The sequence below is a fragment of the Scyliorhinus canicula genome, chromosome 10 (genome assembly GCF_902713615.1).
Source record: "Scyliorhinus canicula chromosome 10, sScyCan1.1, whole genome shotgun sequence".
In the NCBI taxonomy this organism is placed as follows: Eukaryota; Metazoa; Chordata; class Chondrichthyes; order Carcharhiniformes; family Scyliorhinidae; genus Scyliorhinus; species Scyliorhinus canicula.
In genome coordinates, this window is record NC_052155.1 from 183,040,710 (window position 1) to 183,060,051 (window position 19,342).

Below are 19,342 nucleotides of genomic sequence, written 5' to 3' on the forward strand. Positions count from 1 at the left end.
TGAGTTAGACACAGCTAGCCGTGGCTCCCGCACACTCTTTGCTCCACGGCTTAACCAAATGTATGAAAAGAGTTTAGAAATTTGAAAAGCCATTAAAGTAACAGATTGATGAATGATCATTGAGTTTTGCCTCTTTTCACCAAACTGAAATTGCGACTTACATAAAGTATTCAAGATCAATATCATTGCGCTTAGCGACGATAAAATGGGCAAGAATGGTTGAGAAGCGAAAGGAGAATTCTTACAACTGCTGTAACGGATGAACTCTGTGTAAAATTGATACTAGGATGTTTAAACAAAACCATGTTGTCTCTGATGTGAGGTGAGTGATTAGTGTTATGGAGCACTGCTTAATTCTGTTTGTATATGTTCAATATTCAAAGTGCATTTGATTATTTTTGTTTTTCAAATGATTTCTACCTCCATACTAAAATAAAATGTATGTATTTCAGGAACCTGCCAGGAGTGTGCTAATGGCCCCAACCACACACAAGGCCCATCAAGGAGCAAGGAGACAGACTGACGACAGCGCCGTTGTCCACTTCTTCAAAAACATGGTAAATGATTGTTGCAGCCCTGACATTCAAGGCATATTTTTTGACCTTTGCTGACAGGAAAATATTTGTTAAGGGAATTCCATCCGATAGTTAGGACCAGTTCCAGGTTAAATGCGAGAGGCAGGTCACAAAACCCTCGTGAACGAGAGAGGCCATTCAGCCCACCTCAGTCTATCCACCCAGAATGGCTCCCTTTGTTGTATCCAATTATTATCTGATTAATTCCCGAACGTCTTTCCACACAACCTAGACCAAATTAATCCCTCTGCTCATGAAGCAGAACCCCTGGATTTCAACAACACAAAAAATGCATACGGCACCTTTAAAACATAGTAAAACATCGCAAGGCACAACACAGGCAAAATGTGACACCGAGTCACGTGAAACAATACTGGGTCAGATAACGAAATGCTTGGCCAAAGAGGTAATTGTTAAGAAGTGTCTTAAAGCAAAGAGACACGAAGAAAGGTGTGTGTGTATGTATGTGTGTTTGCGTGTATGTGTTGTGAGGGGAGGGGCAATTCCAAAGGTCAGACAGCCTAAGTCTTGAAATGACCTTTGATCGGTCTGTGTTGTGTCCCCTTGTCCTATTCCCACGGTTTAACATAACATCGTGTTCTGGATAAACCTCTGTCCCATCACCTCGTCGCTGATGCTCCTGTTTTAGGCTGCAACACCCAAGCCGCTCTTGACTTTTCTCAAGAACTTAGCTAAGTGAAGCTCGGACGACCCTAAGTTTGTAACTTTGCCCATTAGGAGGGCGAATTGGGGTTGCCATGGGGGCCGACCTCCTCGTCCGATACCTGCAAAAGGAAGCTTTGCAGGTGAGGATTCACGTGGGTCTGGCTCTGCAACACCTTCCCACCTCTGTGCGTGTTCCCCGGAGGGGGAGACCCCAGCAGTGAAGGCTATTACTGCTCAGCAGCAGCAAGCAGCCAATTGGGGCACTTAATGCGGCAATTAGGGCCACCCGTCAAGTCAAGGGGGTGGAAACATGGCTTTGCAGCGGGAGATCTGAGCCCTATTATGAACTTCCCAGCAGTCTGTCTCAATGATGTGCCTGTTGTGTAGTGAGCAAGGTTCTCTGACGAGAGAGACCATTCTTTTTTTAGAAAATATTTTATTGAGGCCTTTGAATATTTTTAACAACAAAGAGAACCAACACACATAAAAACCCCACGATAACATACCCAACCCCCCCCCCCCCATCCATAGACCCTAACTACCCATACATTAGATTCCCTACCCTTATTTGTCACTTCCATGCCTCCCCCCCCCCCCAACCCCCTGCTGATGGTCAATTTTCCTTGAAGAAGTCGATGAATGGCTGCCACCTCCGAGTGAACCCCTGCAGTGAACCCCTTAAGGCGAACATAATTTTCTCTCACCTAAGAAACCCTGCCATGTCACTGACCCAAACACCCGACTTTGGGAGGCTCCGAGTCCCTCCATCCCAACAAAATCCGTCTCCGGGCCACCAGGTAGGCAAAGGCCAAAACGTCGGCTCCCCCCCCCGCTGGGCTCCCGGATCTTCCGGCACTCCCAAATATTGCCATCTCTGGACTCAGAGTCACCCTCCCTTCCAGGATCTCAGACATGACATTCGATAACCCCTGCCAGAATTCCCTCAGCGTCGGACACGCTCAAAACCAAATGCACATGGTTCGCAGGACCTCCCCCACAGTGCCCACACCTGTCCTCCACCTCCTCAAAAACACCTGCTCATCCGGGCCACAAACAGCCCATTCTTTTAAAAAAAATAAATTTAGAGTACCTAATTAATTTTTCTCCAATTAAGGGGCAATTTAGCATGACCAATCCACCGAGCCTGCACATCTTTTGGGTTGTGGGGGCGAAACCCACGCAAACAAGGGGAGAATGTGCAAACTCCACACGGACAGTGACCCAGGGCCGGGATCGAACCTGGGACCTCGGCGCCGTGAGTCAGCTGTGCTACCCACTGCGCCAACGTCCTGCCCACAGAGCCCATTCTTTTTTTTTTAATAAACAATTTTATTGAGGTAGTTTTTGGCTTTATAAACAGTTGCAGACATCATCAGAAAGGAAGCAAAAAAGGCAAAAATGTGCAAACATCCACGTACTTTCAATACTTCCATCGTAACATATTGCACAAGCCCGCTCCCCTCCCACCCGTACTACCCGCCATATTTTCCCTCCTACTCTACTCTACCCCCCCCCCTCCCCCCACCCCCCTGCTGACGCTCACTCTCCCGCAAAGAAGTCAATAAATGGTTGCCACCTCCGGGCGAACCCCTGCACAGATCCCCTCAAGGCGAACTTAATTTTTTCCATCCCCAGGAAACTCGACATGTCCGCAAGCCACCACTCAGTCTTCGGGGGCTTTGAGTCCCTCCACGCCAATAATATTAGTCGCCGGGCTATCAGGGAAGCAAAGGCCAGCACATCGGCCTCTTTCTCCCCCTGGACCCCCGGGTCTTCCGAAACCCCAAAAATTGCCACCCCTGGACTCATCACCACCCTTGTTTTTAGCACCTGGGACATGACCCCCGCAAATCCCTACCAGTACCCCCCTCAGCTCAGGGCATGCCCAAAACATGTGAACATGGTTCGCTGGTCCTCCCGCGCACCTAGCGCATTTGTCCTCTATCCCGAAAAATTTGCTCATCCGAGCCACCGTCATATGGGCCCGGTGAACGACCTTAAATTGAATCAGCCCGAGCCTAGCACATGTCGCGGTCGAGTTTACCCTACTCAGGGCCTCTGCCCACAGCCCATCCTCCATTTCCCCGCCTAGCTCCTCCTCCCATTTAAGTTTCAGTTCCTCTGTCTGGGACCCTTCCTCCCTCATGTCAGAGCCCATTCTTAACATCAGTCACCACATTGGATGACTGAAATAGATCAAAGTTAAAACATGTCACCGGGGAAGCGCCAATTTGAATCCTTCTTGCCGATCTGCGGTATGGTAGAACTGTTTTGTTGAAGTGCTTAACGGGGCAAAGATTTTCTTGGCGATTGGCACATATTTTAATTTTATACTAATTTTAATCCCATTTCTGAAGAATCAGTTCACAGTTTGGTGGGTAAAACAAACCCATGGAAGCTTGACCCCTGTGTGAATGGATCACCCTAACCCATATTCTGACTCCGTTGTCCTATTTCTTCTTTTCAGATGTCACCAAAGAGAGCCCCAGCACAAAAGGTAAATCCGCCCTTGATGCTGTGGCTAAGTCTTGAAGGTTATGCAAATTGTGACCCACTGTTAAACATGTCTGGAAGGGAAATATTAAGTGAAGGAAGGATTTGTGTTCATATGGCGCTTTTCCCCATCTACTATTGTCCCAAAGTACTTCGCAACTAATGAAATATTTTTCTCAAAGCGGTGGAGAAATGCAGGACCCACTTTGTGCACAGCAAGATCCCAAAACAGTAATCAGACCATCGTTGAATGATGTAAGCTGAGGGGAAACCAAATGTTTCCCAGAAAACTCTGAGAACTCCTTAGCTCTTCAGAATAGTGCCACGGGGTTCATCTCCGAGGCGAGATGGGAGGGGACTTTGTTTAAGACCCCTGTGCGAAGGACAGCACTCTCTGACAAGATAGCACTGCCTGGGCATGGCACTGGAGTGTCCGCCTTAGAGTGGAATTTGAGCCCATCACTTACTGACTCAAGGGTGGGAGCACAGCCCATTGAACCAAGAAGGGCCGTTCGGCGGAGCGTATTATTATTCAACTCGATAGTTTAATAAAATAAGACTGCCAATCGTTATTTTTTTTTAGTAAAGAAAAGCAATGACCAAATTAATATCAGTGCTGCATCAAATGTTACGATTCTCGCATTCACGTATTGAGTAGAAATCTTGGGTAACCTTGATTATTTTCTGTGCCCTCATCTTTTTCCTAAGCATCTCATTCCTTTGTGTCTCCAATTGCATTTGGTGATTGTCATGGCTCCTTTTCTCCTCACTACCACAGGCGAGGTCCGGAGCAAGTAGAGCTATCACTAAATTTATTTGGGTAAGGCGCAAGATCTGTATTTACTGCCGCAACCATGCTGGTCACAATGGCTAACAATAAACCATCATCTATAGTGCACTTGCACCATTACCGTTAGACGTTTCAATTCATCTCATCATCCAACATCTCCGGTGATGTTTCTCATTGTTAAACTCCATCCCCCATACTTACCTAACTCCATAGACAGGAACTGGGGCTGGCTCCCAGTGGGGAATGGGTTTAGGCACTTTCTTGGTATGACTATGGCTCAATTCCCTCACAATAAACACAGAGGACATTGAAATCCAACATCAGATTTGTAATGGATGACCGCTTGGTGATACTTGATGGGGGAAGCTTCGGTTTAGAGAGAGAGGAAATAATATGTCCTTTTGGTGAGTGGCCAGTAATAGCCAGCAAGTGGTAAGATAACATTGGCCCTTGGAGAGGTCTAGCTAATGTGGCTGTTATCCCAACTGCAAGAATTCAGTATTGGTGGCAAGCAACTTTATCAATTGCAAGGTTCAATTTGAGCAATTTGAAGACAACAATAAATAACACAAATAATCTTTGCAGATTGCATGGTTCTGTTTAAATGTGAACAAAGGTTATTGGTAAAAGTTATGATGCACTGTGTCCTGTGGATAAGGTGTGTCTGGCCAAACCAACCAATTAAGACAGAAGCTAGCTTAACACACAAAAGATAAAGATCCTTTGTTGTCACAAGTAGGCTTACATTGACCGACGCCACATTCCGCCACCTGTTCAGGTACACAGAGGGAGAATTCGGAATTCTCAGCTGGTACGGGAATTGAACCTGCGCTGCTGGCCTTGTTCTGGATCACAAACCAGCTGTCTAGCCCACTGAGCTAAACCCGCCCTTGGGGGAGAAAGGAATGGAAGAGTCTGCAGTTGGGGTGACATGAAGAGGGTGAGGAGGAGGCGCATATAGAATATCAACGTTAGCGTAGACCAGTTGGGTTAAATGGCTGTTTTTATGATGTACATTCTATGTAACTCTAAGGTAATAAGCTGATTCGTCGTTACTTCCAAGGAAGAGCTGGGTGCAAAACTGCTGTTGTCGTTATACGTTCCCCATTATAGAATCCCTACAGTGCAGATGGAGGCCATTCAGCCCATCAAGTCTGCACCGGATCTTGGAAAGAGCACACTATCTCAGCCCACTTCCCCCGCCCTATCCCCATAAACCCACCTAATCTTTGGGCGCTGAGGGACAACTTTGAATGGCCAATCCACCTAACCTGCACATCATTGGACTGTGGGAGGAAACCGGAGCACCCGGAGGAACCACCTCAGACACGGGGAGGACGTGCAGACTCCGCACAGACAGTGACCCAAGGCCGGCATTAAACCCGGGTCCCTGGCGCTGTGAGGCAGCAGTGCTAACCACTCTGCCACCGTGCCGCACTAGCTTAATCGAGTTCCTGTTTCTGCACCTATTTGGTAAGCCTCATGTTTCCACCAGATTGAAATCAATTAGCCAAACCATAAAGTCGCAATAGATCGCACAAGGAGACACAAGGCACAACAAGCAAGGGTTGTTTAGCACTGTCTCAGTCTGGAGGAGAAGCAGCAATGGGCCCCGCAATGTTTCTGATCAAACCTGGCCTTTGGGTGGCTGACTGGTGGTGGGAACATTGATTGGCCACCTATTCCAGTGGCGGAGACCACTCTTGCCCCCACCTGATTTTGTGGCCTCCGCCCCATTTAAATCTGACGGGCGAGTCGGGGGCTGCCAAACAAGGAACCTGGTCAGTCTGAGGCCCCAAAATGAGGCAGAGGTCAGGGACCTCAGCAAGGCAGGTTGTAAGGGCGGGTTATGTTTCTGTCGGGAGAGGAGTGTGGAAGAAGGGAGGATAACGCAGCTGTTAGAATCTATCTGGTCATTCAGTTGTCCAGTTGTGCCCTGGATGGTGTGCTGCTGTCACATTTCAAGGCAGTTTGATTCTTTGCAATGACTAATGAGTGTGCGAGAACCGCCACATGTAATACTGCCAGTGCTACCGAGAGTATCGCAATGAACTGTGGCTGTTTAGCTCACAGGGCTAATCGCTGGCTTTGAAAGCAGACCAAAGCAAGCCAGCAGCACGGTTCGATTCCCGTAACAGCCTCCCCGAACAGGCGCCGGAATGTGGCGACTAGGGGCTTTTCACAGTAACTTCATTTGAAGCCTACTCGTGACAATAAGCGATTTTCATTTACAAGCTGCAAATTTCCACCTTCTCTCTTTGTCTGGACTACTGACCAGGGATGGCCATTTACTGTCAAGACGAGAAACCCATAGTCCTCTTGTGTTGTCAGTGTTGTCTTGGACAATGCCAATGTTGTGATGTGGAGATGCCGGCGTTGGACTGGGGTGGGCACAGTAAGAAGTCTTACAACACCAGGTTAAAGTCCAACAGATTTGTTTCAAACACGAGCTTTCGGAGCACTGCTCCTTCCTCAGGTGAATGCATTCACCTGAGGAAGGAGCAGTGCTTTAAAAGATAGTGATTCGAAACAAACCTGTTGGACTTTAACCTGGTGTTGTAAGACTTCTTACAATGCCAATGTTAGTTGAGGTTCGATAGTGGTCTCCATTTCTTCACTGGTTTAGAGTTTCATTGATTCAGGATCTTGTGCACACAATGACCTACAACAGAATATTTGGAAGCTAATCAGTTAACCTCATCATCACAGAGTCAAACTAATTGTACTTCAACAGAAAATCTTACATAATCAATACCCACGCATCACAATGCATGAATAATGGAGATCCTGTCGCTAATGTTTAATGTGACTGTACCTTCAAGAAATAACTTTTGTAAAACTTTATTTATAAATGCTTCAGTGACACTGAAAACGTAACATATACTCCAGACTCTCCTTTAAATGTGTGTTTTAAGTTGCCTCTTGATCTGCTTATGATGCACCAGCACTCGGAGTATCTGCATTCTCTTCCTGGTACAATGAGGAGGGACTCACGCAGACCCATCAGCAGCCAGAGTGACTTTCAGCAAATTATGTTGTCAGTTTTCCGCTGAAGGTGAAATTTTTGATTGGCAAAGCTGAATCACCTAAGGCAAACAGTACCTGATACGAGGAAGGGTAAGTCTATAGGCTCTTTCCCAGTGACGCTGTGTAAATATCACACTCTTTCAGGCCTTCCAAAGACTGAAAGGTCACAGTTTACTTGCCACCGCTCAAAATTGTTCCCATCGTTCTGTTATTAAATTCAAATCCCACCACGGCAGCTGGCCGAATTTAAACTCCGTTAATTAAATAAACCGGCAATAAAAACCTAGCCTCAGTAATGTGGTCACGTAACTTTGACGTTAAAAACCTATCTGGTTCACTGTTGCCCCTTTAAAAGAAGGAAATCTACTGTCCTTACCCGGTCTGGCCGACACGTGACTCCAGACCCACAGCGATGTGGTTGGCTCTTCAATGTCCCCTCAAATGGCCGAGCAAGACACTCGGTTGTCAAGAAGGTGGCTCACCACCATCTCCGTTAAGGGTAATTAGGGATGGGCAATAAATGCTGTCCTTACCAGCGATGCCCACACCCCACAATAGGAAAACTCTGCATCCATCCAAAGCACGATAATGAGCACCTTTCTCTTCTTTTCTTCCATTAAGTCTTCCAACATCTCCAACTGGGAGGGCAAGATAGATGCCTGCTCCTAAACCTCTGCTACTACTCCAACTGCTTGTCAGGGCATGACAGAGAATAGGCCAGTACGACTGGCACTCCCATTCTTCTTTAATTCTTGTGAAGGAAGGTTTGGTTTAGTTTTGCCCCCCCCCCAGGTGACAGGTACCATAGCCTCATTGCGTGGACAATGGTGTGCGTGTGCGAAGCTCTCATCCACCACTCCCTGGTGTAACATCTTGGTAAACCAATATGGTGCCCCACTGTGCTACCTTCTCTCAGCAGTTTGCAGTACATACATTACCATAACAATGCTCAGTCTTTAACGAGTGAAAGTGATGGCTTCATGAAGGTATAAAGCACAGCAATCTCTAAATTACAGGTATCTGTTACCCAAAGGCTGCCAAATTAACTTTCGTAATCAGTTCCAGGAGATACAACTATGACAGGCAGGAAATGAACAGCTGATCCGTCAGGTCTGCCCGCACCACGTTGTTTGGAACATTATGTCTGAAAATGTCATCCCACTCCCAGCCACAGACATGCAACCTGCTGGGAGGCGCAAACCAAAAACCAAGGAAAGACCCAGAGGCAATAAGGGGAAAATTAACCTATCGTTCACAGGTGATCGTAAACCAGATCACATGCACCGAATAATATCTCTCGAGACATTTGCTATCCAAACAATGCAGTGTCTGTTCCCCCCCCCCCACCCCCCCACAATTAGGAACCCATCAAGCCCCCCTCTCGAAAGGATAGAGAGAGTCAGCGGCCACTGCACCAGCCAGCAATGTATTCTAGAGGCTCAACTCTCCCTGGGAAAAGAGGCACCACCTTCGATCAAGCCCATTCGGTAGCACAGCGGTTAGCACAGTTGCTTCACAGCTCCAGGGTCCCAGGTTCGATTCTCGGCTTGGGCCACTGTCTGTGCAGAGTCTGCACATTCTCCCCGTGTTTGCGTGGGTTTCCTCCATGTGCTCCGGTTTCCTCCCACAGGGATGTGCGGGTTAGGTGGATTGGCCGTGCTAAATTGCCCTTAGTGTCCAAAAAGGATAGGTTGGGTTACGGGTGTGGGCTTAGGGGGGGTGCTATTTCCAAGTGCCGGTGCAGACTCGATGGGCCGAGTGGCCTCCTTCTCCACTGTAAATTCTATGATTCCATGAATCTTACATAGTTTAAACTTGTGTCTTGGTCGCCCCCAATTTGCCAAGGGGTCCAGGATTGTACGAAACGGCTTTAAACTTCTTAATTTTAAGGTGTAGGGACTTACAAACTGGCAGCTGGTTAGAGCCTCTCAAATTAGTACAGGTATTCATATCGAAAAGAATAATTTTCACTACAATGATCCAAACCATTATAAGGTGCAATCACTGTGAACATTGACACCTTGTTTGTACACGTGGAATTCTTGCAAAGTAAATTTAGTTAGCCCAAAGAAAAAACATTTGTGATATTAACCTTCACCTGCCAACATTCTCAAAGCAGCCATGAACGAGTGGCGTGCTTTATATTTCTATGTTTAATATATTTTTTGGTTTGTTCAAAGGGTACTGATGGACAAAGGCCACATTATGGGGCAGCTGGTTCTTCCAAGTCAAAAGAAGCGTATAGAGGACGGAAAGATGGCTCAGGCACTCTCTCATCCTTTTTCAAAATGGTAAAAACAAACTCTTTGGCTTGTATGTCACACAATGACCACGACAACTGGCATAGTGGTAAGGGTCACTGGCTCAATTATCCAGAGGCCACAAGCTAATGCTCCACGGCAGCTGGGGGGATTGGAATTCCATTAATAAATATGAAATACAAAGTTTGTCTCAGCAATGGTGACCATGAGATTATCATCGATTGTTGTTTAAAAACCCGTCTGGTTCACTAAAGTCCTCTTGGGAGGGAAATCCGTCCTTACCTGGTCTGGCCTACATGTGACTCCAGACCCGCAACAATGTGGTTGACTCTTGATTGCCCCTCTGAAATGGCTGAGCAATGCACTCAAATCCAGGGCAATTAGGGAAGGGCAATAAATGCTGACCTTGCCAGTGACCCCCACGTCCCATGGAAATTTTGTTTGGAAAACTTAGGTTTACATGGTAATAGGATATTTATGCTGTAGACACCAGTAACCATGAAAAGTTTAATTTCTGGCCATTGAGTTCACTGGTCTCAAGTCAAGGAGGCAGCAGTTTGCTGCAGATGGTTCCTACGGGTGGGATTCTCCGGTCCCGCTGCGGCGAGTGGGAGATTTGGATGAGCGCCAAATTCCCCGTCCCCGCTTGCAGCGGTACCGACTCGCAACGGAGAATCCCAGCCTCCACCTACGTGGCTAGGCTGGTTGGTGGATACCGGCCAGCATTCTCCTATTGGTGAGGCAGCGAATTGCTGCTGCTAATGCAGACCCCAGCGTCAAATAACCAGAAAATAACAGAAATGGGCATTTTTACCAAGGCGCTTCACGGGCAATATTTGACCCCAAGTCACGTAAGGAGATGTTATTAGGACAGGCCGCCAAAAGCTTGGTCAAAGAGGTAGACCTCTTGATTTAAGAGAGGCCTTGTTTAGTTTGTTCATCACATGTAATCCAGAATAAGCACCGAGAGCTCCAACGAAGTGTGCAGATTCTTTTCATTCCTTTAAACGTTTAAACTAATAGATCTGCAGCTGAGCACTGAGGTTGGGATCATTTAGATGCTCTAGTGTAGGGGAAGGAGTTTGATGGGAGCAGGGGCTGCAGCGGGAGATGTGGAAATGAGTAGCAAACTGCATTTGAGAATATTGGGTCCAATTTTAACCCTTCCGCAATCCGCCCACTTGCAGAGTTAAAATCAGACTCATTCTGGCCCAGCTGACTAGAAGATGCAACAACAAGCAGGTGTTATTGTTGGTCTCAGTAGCTCAGGGGCAGGTATCAGGTCTCCAACTCCTGTTCACTAGCAGACCCCTGGAGGAAGCGATTTGTGTGCAGAATCAAGTAGAGCAGCCTAACATGAAGACAATGGTGAAAAGCTCCCTGTTTAAGTTCACACGTGAAGATCGGGATTAGGGATAGGATAGGAACACTTGTGCGGAATTGAAGGTTTCAGCATCGTCAAAGTGAAGAGGATTGAAAAATCAGCAGTGGGACACTCTCTGGTCCCTCATTCAAGTGGCTGTTCGGCATGAGTAGCCGAAACGCAAATTGCCCCACCCCATCTCTATAACCGCCTCCAGCCCTCTGAGAACTCTAACCCTCCAATTCTCATTGCCTCACTATTGGCAGGTGTGTTTTCAACTGCCTGGGTGGGGCCTCAAATCTCTCCCAGCCTTTATCCTCGTTGAAGCAACCCTCTTTGGCCAAGCTTTCAGTCACATGTACAAATATCTCACATGTCTCAAATTTTAATTGATAATGCTGCTTTGAATTGCTGTAGAATGTTTTGCTTTGTTAAAGACTCCGTGTAAACATAACTTATTGTTGGTGATGCAGCCATCAGCTCCACCAGAGCATAAATAGGAGCGGGAGCGGCCCACACGGACTAGGGAGCCTGCTCTGCCGTGGAGGAAGATCATGTCTGATCTTGGGTTTCAACTCCATTTTCCTGCCCATCTTTTAATTCCCTAACACACCAAATATCTGTCCAACCCCGGCCTTAAATATATTCAATGATGGAGCATCCAAAACTCTCCTGTGTCGAGAATTCCAAAGATTCACCACCGTTGGAGTGAAAACATTTCCCTCATCTCAGTCCTGAACGATCGGCCCCCTGATCGTGAGACCCCCGTGTTTTAGATTCTCCGGCCAGCGGAAGCAATCTCTCAGCGTCCACCCTATCAAGCCCCTTTGAAATGTTGTAGGTTTCAATGAGATCACCTCTCATTCTTCCAAATTCCACAGAATATAATCCCAATTTACTCAGCCTCCCATCACAGGGCAACCCTCACCCCACCCCTGGACCAATTTAGCGAATCTTTGCTGCACCGTGTCAAACGCAAGTGTATCCTTTCTTAAATAAAAAACAGAAAATGCTGGAAAAACAATCAACAGGTCTGGCAGCATCTGCGGAGAGAAAAACAGAGTTAATGTTTTGAGTCCGATATGGAACTTTCTCGAACGTGGAGACCAAAGCTCCGCACAGTGTTTCGGATGCGCCCTTACCAAAACCCTGTACAATTGTAGCAAGGCTTCTTTATTCTTGTGCTCCAATCCCCTGCAGTAGAGGCCAACGTGCCATTTGCCTTCCTAATTGATAACCAAGTCCCTTTGGAAGACGTTTGACTGTGTCAGCGGCGATGGAGTTACAACTTTTCATCTGTCCCAGATTGCGGGCATGACTCTCCGGTGCCTCACCAAATGTGATTCTCCAGCCGAGCACCGCAGTCAACAGTTGATCGAAGAGGGCCCTGATGCTGAATTTGTGAGTCAGCCAAGTGTGTCTCAGAGTAAATCATCTGTGAGCGCTGGTAGCTTCGGGAAACAATGCAGCAGGAAGCAGCTGGCCAGTGTTAGCTTGAGTGGTGCCATTGGCCAAACTGTGTCGTGGGCACTGTGTTAAAGGATCACAGAGAATAACATCAAAAGGAAAGCAAAGGAAGGACAAGGTGAGGTGCTGGGAGGAGGTGGGGGGGGGGGGGGGGGGGGGGGGGGGAGTAGGGGGGGGGAAGTAGGGGGGGGGGGGAGTAGGGGGGGGAAGGGTGGGGAGCGAGGGGCTGACTTCTTGACCTGAAGCAATGTAGTAGCTGTTACTTTGGGAATCACGTTCGCTTGATGATTTGGTGAGGTATTATAGAGTCATAACGCAACCTGGGACAGCCAGAGGGTTGAAACCCCATCTCTGCTGGCATCTCACAGTCAAAGGTCTTCCAAAGGCACTGAGAAAGTGTTCACACCCAAACTTCTTTCAGTCGCGAAGGCTGGGAAGCTTTGGAAACCTCTACCCCAGAGATCTGTGGGTGCTCAGCTGTTGAGCGCGTTCAAAAATGAGATTGCTTGATTGGCGGCACAAGGAGAATCAAGGGATAACGGGAGAGGGCAGGAAAGTAGAGTTAGAAAAAGAAAAAAAGACCTCATTGAATAGTGGAGAAGTTCGAGGATGGCCCACTCCAACTCTCTGATGTTTGAAGTGAAGTGTAGAGCAGAGGAGTACCGCAGAACGTCCTGTAAGATTACAAGTGTTGAAGGAATACTTTTAAAGAGTATATACACCTCTCCTCATTATTGCTTCAAAAGGAGGGCCACTGACCACCCTGTTACTTTCAGTGAAGATACCCAAGTTGAGCTCCAAAAAGACTTTTAGAAACATTCGATTCCAAGTGCCTTGACCTTGAACCAAATATTTTCAGTAGCAATCTAAATGCTAATTTTCTCATTTCTTTCAAGTGCTTTATTTCAATGCAAATAGAGAAAATGTGTATTCTTATGTTTGTTGTTGTCTTTGTCAAGGGAGATGACAAGAAAGTTTAATATATAAAGGGAGGTGTTTGCTGGTTCACTTCTATTATAAACAATAAACTTCAGGGCGAGAGACCTGGCAGTCACAGATGATTTAAATGTTAGTGATTTTGTGTAGTGCTGCCCAATGTACATGGTGCCATGAAAATTGTTTCAATGATATGTTGGTTCTAAATGCAGAGGTTGTGAATAACTTAAAGTTAACAAATACAAACAGCCGAGGGATATTTGAGCGTCTTGAGAGCTTAGACTGAGTGAGAAAGAAAGAATTGGATTTCTCCAATGCCTTGGAGTATTGTGAGCAGTTTTGGGCCCCGTATCTAAGGAAGGATGTGCTGGCCTTGGAAAGGGTCCAGAGGAGGTTCACAAGAATGATCCCCGGCATGAATAGCTTGTCGTATGAGGAACGGTTGAGGACTCTGGGTCTGTACTCGTTGGGCGTTGAGAAGGCTGAGGGGGACCTTATTGAAACTTCCAGGATACTGCGAGGCCTGGATAGAGTGGGCGTGGAGAGGATCTTTCAACTTGTAGGGAAAAACTAGAACCCGAGGGCACAATCTGACTAAAATGATGATCCTTTAAAACAGAGCCGAGGAGGAATTTCTTCAGCCAGAGGGTAGTGAATCTGTGGAACTCTTTGCCGCAGAGGTTGTAGAGGCCAAATCACTGAGTGTCTTTAAGACAGAGATGGAGAAGTTCTTGATTAATAAGGGGGTCAGGGGTTATGGGGAGAAGGCAGGAGAATGGGAATGAGAAAAATATCAGCCGCAATGGAATGGCAGAGAAGACTCAATGGGCCGAGTGGCCTAATTCTGCACCTAGATATTATGATCTTGTGATCACCAGACATCCCAACATGCTTTACCTCCAATGAAGCACTTTAAGGAGTAGTCACTGTTGTGATGTAGGAAACAGGGCAGTCGATTTATGCACAGCAAGCCCCTGCCAACTGCAATATGATAGTTTTTAATGTTGGAGGGATAAAAATTGGCAACCACATTACTGTGGGTCTGAGAGTCACGTGTAGGCCAGACCGGGTAAGGATGGCAGATTTCCTTCCCTAAAAGATATTAGTGAACCAGATGGGATTTGACAACAACCGATACTTGCCATTACTCAGATTAGCTTTTCATTCCAGATGTTTTATGAATTGAACTCAAACTCTAGCAACTGCTGTGGTGGGGATCGAACCCACGTCCCCAGAGTATCAGCCTGGCCTCTGGATTACTAGGACAGTGACATGACCACTACTCCCGCCATCTCCCTTCTAACCCACACAATGAGAAACAAAGCACAACAGGCTAAAGAGAGAGATACCAAAGATATACATTACACTCACTCACATCATCTCTTGATCCAAATAAAGTGATATGTTCAATACTTGGTGTTGGGCATGTTGCCCGTTTATTTAATTTACTGGGGTTGACATTTTGCTGTGCCATTTTGATGGATGCATTTCCCTCTTTCTGCTAATTTAATAAAGACATTACTGCATTTAAGCAGATCAACACTCATTAAGAGGAATTTCATACAAGCACGTTTAAACAGTAATTTAAGAGCATGCAGGGTGCAATGTGCGTGGAATGATAATGAGACTTTTGCCGCTGTCTAGAAGTTAAACATAAAATCTGTAGTTGGGAGATCTGGTGCAAAAAAATAAAATCAGAAAACAGGCAAGTTAACAGGGTCTAAATTTACAGAGGCTTGTACCTAACCTGCATAAGAATTGGTGAGGATCTTTCTTCAGTCCATCTTGCATCTAATGTTTCAATGAGGTTATGTCAGGTCTGTGTTATTAAGTTGGTTTGCCCCAGTCAGGGCTTCTACAGCCTAGAAGTGGCACATCCAGGCTCTGAGCAACCTACCCAGTGGTCCTCAAGTTCCAACCATTACAGACTGCCATCACGAAAGGATACTAAATTGGCTGGCATTTAGAACGTTAAGGGGTGATCTGATCGAAGTATTCACGGTAGCATGGTGGTTAGCATAAATGCTTCACAGCTCCAGGGTCCCAGGTCCGATTCCCGGCTGGGTCACTGTCTGTGTGGAGTCTGCACGTCCTCCCCGTGTGCGTGAGTTTCCTCCGGGTGCTCCGGTTTCCTCCCACAGTCCAAAGATGTGCGGGTTAGGTGGATTGGCCATGCTAAATTGCCTGTAGTGTCCTAATAAAAGTAAGGTTAAGGGGGGGGGGGGGTTTTTGGGTTACGGGTATAGGGTGGATACGTGGGTTTGAGTAGGGTGATCATTGCTCGGCACAACATCGAGGGCTGAAGGGCCTGTTCTGTGCTGTACTGGTCTATGTTAACAGAGAAAGACAGGGTAGATAAACTATTTCCACTGGTTGGAGATACTAAAACTAGGGGACATAGTCTAAAGATTAGGGCTATCCCATTTAGAGATGTTAAGAATAACTTCTTCACTCAGAGGCTGGTAGAGGTTTGGAACACTCTCCCCCACAAACAGCAGCTGAAGCTAGAACAGTTGTTAAAGATATTCAGGGGCGTGGGCCAAAGGTTTATTGAGTTAGGCCACATGTCAACCATGACTCATTAAATGGCGAGACAGGCTCGAGGGGCTGAATTGCCTATTCCTGTTCCTAAAACTTCCAGGAATGTGGCACTGGTAGATTTCAAAGAGCACCTGTCAACTCTTCCCCCCCCCCCCCCAACTCTTCCCCCTCCACCCCCCACCATTTGCAGCTCTCCCTCCCTTTCAACAAAGGGACCTGAGAGGCAACTTATGTCGGGGGGTGTGTGGGAAGTGGGGTTGGTGGGAAGAGGGCCTGCGGTTCTGACCGAAATCCAGAGCTCACCTGAATTATAATGTCAAGATCGGGCAGCAGGGTAGCATGGTGGTTAGCATAAATGCTTCACAGCTCCAGGGTCCCAGGTCCGATTCCCGGCTGGGTCACTGTCTGTGTGGAGTCTGCACGTCCTCCCCCTGTCAGCGTGGGTTTCCTCCGGGTGCTCCGGTTTCCTCCCACAGTCCAAAGATGTGCGGGTTAGGTGGATTGGCCATGCTAAATTGCCTGTAGTGTCCTAATAAAAGTAAGGTTAAGGGGGGGGGGGGGGGGGGGGGGGGGGGTTGTTGGGTTACGGGTATAGGGTGGATACGTGGGTTTGAGTAGGGTGATCATGGCTCGGCACAACATTGAGGGCCAAAGGGCCTGTTCTGTGCTGTACTGTTCTATGTTCTATGAATGAATGGATTCAGCCCTGTCTGGTGCATTGACAGATTTAGGCCTCAATCTCTCAAGGTTGAACACATTGTCAGGAGTGTTGAATGACCTGCGGAATGTTCCCAGCGTCTTCTGTGATCATCTGCTGCTTCTTAAATGGTACATGTACCTTCATCAGAATATTTTGTCCTTATTTTTGTGCCATATAGGGGAGAAAAGGTGAAGGCTCACCTGCTAGACGTTAAATCTACATCAGTGAGTGCAGCAGAAAGGATTGCCTCGAAAATGAAAAAAATACCCTTGCTTGGTGTCGTTTATTAACCGTCTCATCTCTTCACATATTAACTGGCATTTACTCCACCCCTCAAAAACAACTGGCGTATGAATATGATGCATTATTGATCGGGTTTATATCCTGCTGTTAATGCAAGGTGGCTTAATTCAAATTATGTTAACTTGATTATTTTAAAGCAAACAAAAACAAATTTTATTTAAATTTCTTAATTTGAACCGCTGGATAATATGAGCAAAACGCGATTTTAACAGGCGTATACTGTATGAATTGTTTGCTAAATGGAATATTTTACACTTACTCCATTGTTATGGCCTTAAACATGATATACGAAGGTGCCATGTTCTTAACTTTATTTTCAATGGTCTTTCTTATAGATACAGAAACATGGAACCTAATATTTTTCAACAAAGTTCATTGCATCTTGACATAGGTGTAGTGGAAAATAGCCATGCCTATCAGCAGAGTTTCCATTAAAGTAACATTAAGGCAATTGTTAATGTTTTACTAAATATTTTAGCACGGTAAAAAGACAAAGTTGTCCGGCGGTTGCTTGTGCAGGTCAATGAACTCCCCATTTGAACACAAATTGCCATTTGTTGCTTGGGCCAGAGTAAACGGCTCCACAGCACTGTGCGTGTAAAAGCTGCTGAAACATTTTCCCCCACACGCACCATGTAAACGTTAGGGTGCTGTAACAAAGATAAAGCAGCATTACATGTTGAAAGCTGCGAACACCAAGGGTATTAGACTAACCTGAAACTAATGCTAACTCTTAGCACTGAGAATGATTGTTTGATAACTGAATTCCATAGGAATAGGCAACAAGCCATTCCCTATGCGAGTGCTCTTTTCAATTGCACTGTTCGTGTAAGTGAAATAATATTTCATTACCTTTATACTTACACGTGTATCCCCGATAGTTTTCTTTTTCCTCGCAATAGTAACCTCTAGTGTGTAAAAATGGCAATGTTACACTCGCCACAACCTCAAGGTGACAGTGGTCAACTTTCTCACAGCTTGCATGCAATAACTGGCATTTACATCCCCATGCACGTCACAAGGTCAACTGCCTGTGCACTTGTAAACAATGCTAATATGCAAGGTGCAAATACAACACTAAAGAACCATCTCTCAGATATTTTAATTAGGGTATGGTGCGCTTTCCCAGGTCCCAATAGAAAAATGTTAGTATTATTTGCATGGTGCCAGACATTTTCTACTGGAGATGCAGAACAAATGCAAACCATCCACATCTTTCCTCAGTACTGAATCCTGCTGCTACTGCTGCTCTTCAATTAGAAAATGTTTCCTCTGTCATTTGCGATTTAAGAATCCAGTGGGTGACAGGAAACGTGCTCCAGCCACCCGCTGCTCTTTTTGCATTCTCTAATCGATTCTGTTGAAAATGAATGGGCAGGTAGATGTGGAGAGTCATTATTAACGTTGGTTTTCCAATATATTGCCAGTTTATGTATGGTAACATGCTTCTAGAGAATACATACTAGGAAAAGCCAAGTGATCATGTGTGAATAAGTGTTGTTTCGGAATGTATATGTAAAATAAAATAATGCACCTAAACACACTGTGTTTGTCCCAGTTAAAATAAAGTTACAATTATAATTCAATGGCAAAGATCATTAATGTCATTTATTTTGTATGTGTGTTACAAACACTCAACGCAAGCAGCGATTCAGTCGTGTAATATACTCGGATTTTCAAGACGGCAGCCACCACCAGCTAGAATGAAATCCGTGTAGCCTTCGCTGTCGAGGAAAAAGTCAATAAGGCTGACACCACAGGCAGGCTGGTGTACCAAGGAGTGATTGGCAGGGCTTTGGTGCTTAAAAGCAGCCCTTGAGCCGCATCATGTACGGGCCTAGGTTCCTCTCGACAATACGAGCTCCATGTCCCCATGATTGAACTGCAACACTGTGCTTTCTTAAAATGTCAAAGCAGCACCAATCTGCTTCATCAATCCATGCAGAGTTTTCAACTTCCTCGAGGGACTGTGGTTGAGTAAATGCTGCCGCAGGATAAGCCATCAGCCCAGGTCAAGTCCTTATCTATTGCCCCTCCTGCCATGATCTAGCTGCACTCCGTAGAATGCTGTGGATAAATGCGGGGCTAGATCCCTGCCCATCATTGAAGAGCACAAAGCCTACTTGTCGTGGTGTCTTCAGGCCAATCCTCGAACCCCCTTTTTTCCTCAGATGAATGAGTCTTCTTCAGTACGGAATGCAAGGTCTCAGTGGTAACGGG

At 46.2% G+C, this 19,342-nt stretch overlaps 1 protein-coding gene across 6 annotated transcripts in view; it reads left to right on the forward strand.

Annotated features, from left to right (window-relative positions):
• The window catches only part of LOC119972818 (myelin basic protein), a 187,608-nt gene extending 168,893 nt beyond the window's left edge, over nucleotides 1-18,715 (forward strand). For 5 of the 6 annotated variants that reach the window (XM_038810257.1, XM_038810260.1, XM_038810256.1 and 2 more), the window contains 5 exons: nucleotides 453-557; nucleotides 3,709-3,738; nucleotides 4,513-4,554; nucleotides 9,732-9,842; nucleotides 16,998-18,715. In XM_038810257.1, coding sequence (XP_038666185.1) covers nucleotides 453-557; nucleotides 3,709-3,738; nucleotides 4,513-4,554; nucleotides 9,732-9,842; nucleotides 16,998-17,033 — 324 coding nt within the window. In that variant the 3' untranslated portion in view covers nucleotides 17,034-18,715. The remainder of the gene's footprint in view (nucleotides 1-452; nucleotides 558-3,708; nucleotides 3,739-4,512; nucleotides 4,555-9,731; nucleotides 9,843-16,997) is intronic. The other variant, XM_038810259.1, reaches the window with a different exon arrangement.
• Nucleotides 18,716-19,342: the final 627 nt, after the last annotated feature.